An 8297-nucleotide genomic window follows, 5' to 3' on the forward strand; every position below is an offset into this window, starting at 1 on the left:
ATACTGAAAAAATTGATTTATCGTTTATATATTGAACACTCTTATACTACGGTGAAAAAGTTGATTTATCTCTTATGTTAAGATCAAACACTCTTATACTATAGTGAAAAAGTTGATTAATATTGAACTAAAATATAGTAGAAAAAATTTGAATACCAAGACAATAATATGTTTTTTTCCTAAATTTATTTTTAAAGATGTTTTTATTTTAGTTTGGAAAGAGTCTGTTTGGTTAACAATCTGAATAATGTTTTATGTTTTTAGATTCACATAGTTCAACAAATATATGTTTGGTAGACGACTCAAACTTTTCTGAAAACTGTTTTCGGATGCTTTGGTCCAAACAATGTAAATTCTAGAAACATTTTTGTTTAATATTTTCTTTGTATAAAAAATTTGAATTAAAATTTAAAATGCATAAGTATATTAAATAAATAAAAAAAAATCTTTATGAACCCAATTCAATTTTTTAAAAATTAAAATATGTATTATGTAATATATTATAAATTAAAAAAAAAATTAGGACTATTTATTATGAAATTTTTATCAAATTATAGGGGTAAATTCTAATTATAAAGCACAAGGCTTAATTTTAATGAACTTACTCCAAACCATAGGACTAAAATTTCAAATTTTCTTATAAATTATGTAATATTACAAAAGAGTAATTATACAATTTTTTAACCATAAAACATGTTCATAAATAAATTAACAACAATTTATTGTCAACTAATATTTAGTGGGCAACAACTAGTTTACAATTGTTTAGATTAGAATTCAATTTATAAATTATGTCATCAAATACATATTTGAAAACACGAAATACAATATTGTTTCATTTAATCCTTTATTTTTAAATTTATGTTGTCAAATTCTCTGACAAATAGGTCCTAAGTTTTTTAGAATACACCATTTTATTATGTGAATTTTTCAAATGTACATTTTTAATATTTACTTATTTAGTTTTTTTAGACCAGCAATGTTAAAAAGATTATGATTTTTTTTCTATTTTAAATAATTATATGAAATAATAAAAAAAAAACTCTTTTGAACATATTTTTAAAAACTAGACTTAAGGATCACAAATATACATAATTATTCAAACTTGCGAATTAAAAATGTAATTTTCCCTAAGTGTTAAAAAGACCGAAAAAACCAAGCACGTGACGTGGCAAGATCTCATAATGAAGGGTACGGTACAGAACTTATGGTATATCGCAGCAGATTATTTTAACTAAGGTTAACAACGTAACTTCCTCAATTGGCATCGCATCAATCCGGCGGAGGCGTTCTCAATTAATCCACGTGGTGCAAGACCATTGGCCAATTAGTTTTAAAAGCAATATTTTCCCTCCGTTTTTTGTCCGATACAAGAAAAAAGAAAAATAAGAAAATAAGAAAATAAAATTCATCTTCATCGTCACTGTTTTTCACTTCCAACTCGTATACCTGAATCTCACCATCCCATTAATGGCTACCGTACGGCTCATATTTTCATCTACTCTCCTTTTCCCTTTATCTTTCTCTTCAATTGTCTTTCTCTTCTTTACATAAATATCTCTCTCCACATTTCTTCCAAGTTTTCATCCACCATGGCCACTGAGTTTTCCAACTGTGTTGAGTACGGTCTTCATTTGTCCAAGCGAATTTACTATGGAAAAGGATCGGCGCCGGCGGCTTTAGCGCGGCAGATGTCTAGAGTATCGGAGGATTACCTTCCGACGGCTCCGATGGTGTACGCCGTCATACCGGAGCCGACAATTGTGGACAATCCGGATGTTCCAAGCTACCAGCCTTACGTGCACGGGCGCTGTGTACCGCCGGCGTTGATTCCGCTGCATATGAATGGAGTTTCCATGGAAATCGATTGCTGTTTCGATACTGCGTTCATTGGCGTTAGCGGAACATGGCGCGTGCATTGCGTGATGGCAGGGAAAAGCTGTGAGTGCCTTATTGCGGTGCCGATGGGAGAGCAGGTAGCGAGTTTTTTCTTCGTTATATGCTGAAATGTTGAATTTATTGGTTTTGGTCTTATTGGTCAATCTCTAGTCCCGATTCCTCGCGCGAACTGGAGAGATTGTTTGAGTGAATTGTTCTGGAATTACTCTTATTGCAGCTGTAGCTACGTAGGTATATCTGGAATTCGATTGTGAAAATGCTCTGTGAAGTTTTGCATTCTGAAATTGCTTTGGAGTCTTAAATCGATTTGAAGTTTGTCTTTCAAGTTGACTCCAATGTTATTTTGATTGAGATTCTGCAAGGTTAATTCATCAATCAAACGCAACAGAGCTTCTCTTCGTTGATCGTAAACCTGAGAATGTTAAAAGAGTGGTTGATTCGATTGTTAAATTCTTCCTCCAATTTTTTGGGACTTGCGTTTTCATAAACAAGCTGCATAAGTCCCTATCCTTCGATTTTCCATTTTTTGTTTTTCGTTCTGAAGAAAACATTGTGGCTAACAGGGTTCACTTCTAGGTGTTGAAGTCGATGTTACTGGAACGTCACATCGCACTGAATTAGTCTCCATGGAAGACGCAGAAGCTATAGAAAAACTGGCAAAATCTGAAGATGGAAAGTTTCTGAAAGGGCGCCGGATATACACATTAAAAATTCCCAAGGTTACTTCGCTTTAATCCTGTATATGTAATATGTTTTTCATCATTATTTGTTGTTCGTTCCACCTCAAGGGTAAATTAGATACAATTGTGCTTTAGGTTGATGGTGGCGGCACTCTTTCAGTTCGAATCAACTGGTCCCAGAGAATACCATACTTTGATGATCTCTTCTGTCTAAGTGTACCTTTCCATTTTCCAGCTTATTTAGTTCCTCCTGGCAAAAAAGTCAAGAATAGCCAAAAGATCTTATTGCATATAAATTCCGGTATTTCGTCAGAAGTTGTATGCAAACATACAAGCCATCCGATGAAGGTAATACAAAAGTCTCACCAGATAACATTAGTTTCATAATTTACCGAATATGACTGATTTTTTTCCCCCCTTTATCACCTTCAAGATACTAAGGCGCGAAGTTGGCAACTTAAGTTTCTCCAATGAGGCAGAGGTCTCAGCATGGTCAAATATGGATTTCGATCTTTCATACTCAGTAAGAATCATTTCTTTGTATTTTAGAGGAAAATTGGAAGAATTTCTGGTTTTGAGAAAAGCAAAACTTTACTCGTTGCAAAATGCTGCATGTTAAAGTTTAGTTTCTACCGTTTTGGCAGATTTCTCCTAGTGACTTGTTTGGTGGTGTGCTACTCCAATCGCCGTCTCTTCATGATTTTGATCAAAGAGAGATGTTTTGTCTGTACATTTTTCCTGGCCAGAACCACAACCGGCAGGTTTGTTGTCGTTCTCTTTCTATTTTTATTTAGTAAAAAAATGTGGGACATGAAAATTTTGAACCTCAAATTTCAACAAAGAAATGTATGTCAATTATTTTACAAAATGAATCAGAAAGTTTGTTAGTTTCCAGTTCTTTTATTAACATTTTTAATTAATGTGAACATTATATAATTTGGAACCGTAGTCGAAACCTAAGATTCACAGCTTTTTGGTTAATCGAAAAATTTGAAACGCATTATTGGGAGGTGAAATAAACTGAAACGTACTATTTGCTCAACTAACTGCCTTTATACCTCTCCGAGAGTATCTAGTCCAGACCCTTCTTTTTTCTTTGGTTGGCTGACCATTTATTTTGTGCTATTGATTTGGTAGGTCCTATTTTAACGTCTCTCTGTTTCTTTGTTAGGTTTTCAGAAAAGTAGTATTTATTATAGACATAAGTGGAAGCATGAAGGATGGTCCTATCGAGAGTACAAAGCGTGCAGTGCTTGCATCACTTTCAAAGTTGAATCCTGAAGATGCATTTAACATAATAGGGTTCAACGGAGATACTAAATTATTTTCATTATCGATGGAGCAAGCAACCAAAGAAGCAATTACAAGGGCAACAGAATGGATTGACGCTAATTTAGTAACTAATGGTGGTACTAACATCCTGCTTCCGGTTGAACAGGTAATCTTAGCCCATAAGCATTAACTACATTACCTTCCAATCGAGAATTAAGTAAGTTCGTGTTCTTAAGGAAATGAAATTATGACATTACAATTGTATGGTTGGAATTTGAACTTTCGACTGTTAGAAGATTACAATCTTTTAACCAAATGAATTATGTTTTTTTTAGTACAACTGTGGGGATGGGGGATTGAACTCCAACTTCTAGGAACATAGTCTATGTCAATACCATTTAGTCAAGTTCACTTTGGCACCAAATGAATTATGTTTAGTTGGCAATTAAGTTGTGTTTAACATTATTTTTCACTTGGACATCTTCATAGAGGGGTTGGTTCACAGTGTTATTCTATTGCAGGCTATAAAGATGTTGGCTGAAACTGGCAATTCAATCCCCCTCATTTTTCTCATTACCGATGGTTCTGTTGCTAATGAGAGAGAAATATGTAATCTTGTGAAAGCTTCTTTGAAGAAGGGGAATACAATCTCTCCTCGTTTGTGTACTTTTGGTATCGGTAAGAAAAGCCGTACTGTTCTTAATGTATATTCATTCTAAGAAATAGTTGACGTCCTGAGTAAAAACCTTTAAATAAAAAATCAATCCCAATTAATCTTTAAGTTCTGCTTAAATTCAAGTCCTTGAAGAGAAAGAGTTAGCCTCCTAACATTATAGAGGACCCACAAAAGGTGAATCAAATCGATGGCTATATTGCTTCAATTATTGTCAAATCGTAGGACACGCTCAGGGCAGGGCCCTATAACTGTTGAATTTACAAAACTATTTTGAGTTTAACCTACATAATAATTTGGGGAAAAGAACATTTGATCTATCGCACGTCTTCTTAGGGCAGTTGCATTATTATTCTCTTCAATTTCCCCTTTTTCACTGTGGGGTAGTCAACTTCACCACATTTTATGGTTTTCTTTCGCTCATTAGCTGCTTCCGCCAATTAATTTGGCTTATCTAAAATGTGAACAGTTACTTGCATTCGATCTGAAATTTACGTTTATTGATGTTTAAAGCTTTTCTCAGGTACATTTTGTAACCATTACTTCCTACAAATGCTATCGGAAATTGGAAGAGGGATTTATGATGCTGCTTATGATGTAGGTGAATATCTCTCTCTCTGACTAGGTTTCGTCATTGATGTTAATGATCGGAAAAAATTTACCACGGCCTTCCGTTGTTCTTCTGCCACTCTCGTAATTTTCTTGAATTGAAGCAATAAATCGTTTCGAAAGGAACAAATTTTGGTTCCATAACTGCGAGGTAGAGATTCCTATCGGTCTTCTGAACAAAATCTTTGTAGATAAAACATACGAAATTAGCCATGGTCCTTCTGGTTTGGAGGTTGTGTTAAAAGCAAGAGCCGTTCATGTTTTCAATTTTCAATTATTTCAAAAAAATTGTTCATCCATATAATTTCTTCTCCTATTCTGACAAAAAAAAAAAAAAAGTATAGGAAATGTGCTAGATTCAAGTATGTTTTTACTTAGCATTCACTATTTTGACAGATTTGATTGATTCTCGGTTCCAGACATTATTCACAAAAGCCTCATCGCTCTTTCTCGCCAACATCACCGTGGATGCTTTCAAGCATCTTGATTCATTTGAGGTTCACAATTCTTGAACAACTCCTTTCTGTTGTCAGTTGTACTTTTTTAAAGTTGCTTTCTTTCTTCCACATAGAAACTATCTTATTATTTTCTGACTGCATCTTATTCTTGACATTCCTTTCCAACATGATGATTTTGTGTAGTTGTTTCCGACTCAAATTCCAGACCTTGCATTTGGAAGCCCATTGATAATATCAGGCCGATACAATGGAAGCTTTCCAGATTCGTTCAAAGTTAGTGGAACCTCAGCAGATATGAGCAATTCCACAATTCATCTCAAAGCTCAAAGAGCGAAAGAACTGCTTCTTGATAGGGTAGTGGTTCTTCCTTCCTCCTACATATACTATTTGTTAATGAATTAGTAGAAATGATGATCAATCATAATTTTCTTTTGGGGTTTCTTTCGCCGACATACAATTTTAGTATCATAATTATCTTTTAGAAGACAAATCTTCGCCCTTGCTATATATTGGATTATATGTCTGAGTCAACTACTGGTCTTCGTACTGAAAATTGTATTGCGCACTCTTTTGACAAGGCCCTCCCTTCTCTTACCCCTTCTTCCACTGCAGGTGCTTGCGAGACGACAAATTGATGTAGTGACTTCACATGCATGGTTATTAGAAAGCAAGGACCTCCAAGATAAGGTTCGTCGCTATAACGTGGCTAGTTGTTTATCGGGTCAACCATAATGGTCATGGTGGATGAAAATTTTAAAGTGTTTTCCTTCTAGTTGATACAAAGATATTAAATTTATGGTAATTCGGTCAGCTTTTAGGTTAACACTTATTGTAGTATCTGAATGAAAATACTTTTTGTGTTTTAAATCCCTGAATGTTTTTCTCTCTAACTAATAATAGTGTTAAGAATCGACAATCAAAGATGAATAGAAAACGTAAAACAAAAGAGATCAACACAAAAGTTTACGTGGTCCACTAATAGTATGTTAGTTATGTCCATAGATAGAGGGAGAATAATTCTATTAGAGAGAATGATACAAATTATATAATTAAGGGTCCTCTAAGATTAGAGAATTTATATAACGCAGTTCGAAGTGCCACAAACCAGATTGCATTTCAACAAATAGCAAAGTGTTGTACTAATTTCTTAGCTTGTATGAACTTAAGCTTTTGAGCTTTGGAGTGGTTGGATGTATCCCTTGAGCCTTTTACCCTGCTATCGAAATAGAAGAAAATTGAGTATAATGTTCATCATTCATGAATGTTGAGTATGTATCATTCACAATAATGTTAGTTTATCTAATCCCGGTTTAACTCTGTTTGATTTGCCTCTTCCAGGTTGCAAAAATGAGCAAACAAACCGGGTTTCCGTCCGAGTATACGCGTTTGATTCTAATGCTGGCCACCGAAGGGAAAAAAGCTCCACTATCCATTATCTCACAAGAGGTAAGATTTCCTCTAAACTTCAGGAATCTACCCTCGTTTTCATGAGTATATTTGAGCGGCCGGAAGAATATCTCTAGGAATCCTTTTATAATGTCTGATGTATGAGAGATAAATCAAGACTATGATATACTATATAACTCTGAGTGAAATGAGAGTAAGAATCCGAACTTCTGACTGTATAACAACCCAATCAATAGTCACATTCAATAAGATAAAATTCCAACTTTCCAACCATTTGGGATTCTTTTACAACCCATATTCATTAGAGTTCTGAAATCCTCTCCTTTTGCCTTCCTCCAAGAAACTTGCTCATTTAAGCCACTAACTTTTAAGTTTAGGCAAAACATTAGAAGAGCAGTTGTCCCACATCTAAAAGGTTAAAAAAATAATGATTGAATCCAAACACTATAAAAAGATCCTATGCCTTTGGTTTTAAGTAATCCCAATTTGAAGCACTTTAAACTTGGTATATTAGTTCAATTGTGTGAGTGGTATAATGATTTGAGAGAGTGCTCTTGTAATTAGGGTCAAGTAGAGATTTTTGACATAGTTGCTTATTTTTGAGGTAGAAATGAGAGGTTTTTCGGTTTTTCTCAACACTAGCTTCTTACCAAAACACCAACTTACCGATTCCATATTGTTGCATAAAACAGATGCGTAAGAGATTTGACTTGTCAAAGTCGAACAAGGTAGAATGGAAGGGGCAAAAGATAATTTTATTAGGGAACCAAGGCGTTGGGTTTGGGAACTTGGCCGCAACCGCCGAGAATATCCAGCCAGGTAAGGAAATAAAGCCATCTCAAGCTACAGATCTGTTGGTAAAAGCCGCTACAAATTGCTGTGGAAGATTGATCGACCGATTCTGTTGCTTGTGTTTCATAAAGTCTTGTATGTACATGAATGACAGGTGCGTTGTGGCTTTTACACAACTCACTGCCGCTCTTGCCTGCTGTGAAATCTTTAATTGCTGCTTTGAATTATGTGAATGCTTCTGATGTTAACAATACATAATATATTAAAAGATATATATATATTTTAATCTTGTTCATAAGGTGAAAATAGTATATTTATCCTCGTATTTTTATTTGCAACAACAATTGTAAGGTAGAGGATCCAACCATTAATTTTATGTTCAATTTGCATAGTCTCATCTCTTATTCTGGTGATTAGTTGAAAAGTTTAGAATGGATTTGCTATAAATTTTGTGGTCTAAGAGAATGGAGACGAAGTTGTGTTGTTTTAAATGAAAGGTTTGTTTGA

At 34.4% G+C, this 8297-nt stretch overlaps 1 protein-coding gene across 1 annotated transcript; it reads left to right on the top strand.

Annotated features, from left to right (window-relative positions):
* Positions 1 to 1371: 1371 nt before the first annotated feature.
* Positions 1372 to 8088, top strand: LOC120086108 (uncharacterized). The gene is made up of 13 exons (XM_039042553.2): positions 1372 to 1976; positions 2463 to 2618; positions 2715 to 2927; positions 3013 to 3102; positions 3224 to 3340; positions 3751 to 4017; positions 4373 to 4529; positions 5048 to 5125; positions 5530 to 5630; positions 5775 to 5945; positions 6204 to 6278; positions 6930 to 7037; positions 7691 to 8088. Exons 1-13 carry the CDS (start codon positions 1593 to 1595, stop codon positions 8030 to 8032), a joined length of 2259 nt encoding a protein of 752 aa, XP_038898481.1. The 5' UTR covers positions 1372 to 1592; the 3' UTR covers positions 8033 to 8088.
* Positions 8089 to 8297: the final 209 nt, after the last annotated feature.

The sequence above is a fragment of the Benincasa hispida genome, chromosome 9, assembly GCF_027475165.1.
Source record: "Benincasa hispida cultivar pf3 chromosome 9, pf3_genome.v1.1, whole genome shotgun sequence".
Classification (NCBI taxonomy): domain Eukaryota; kingdom Viridiplantae; phylum Streptophyta; class Magnoliopsida; order Cucurbitales; family Cucurbitaceae; genus Benincasa; species Benincasa hispida.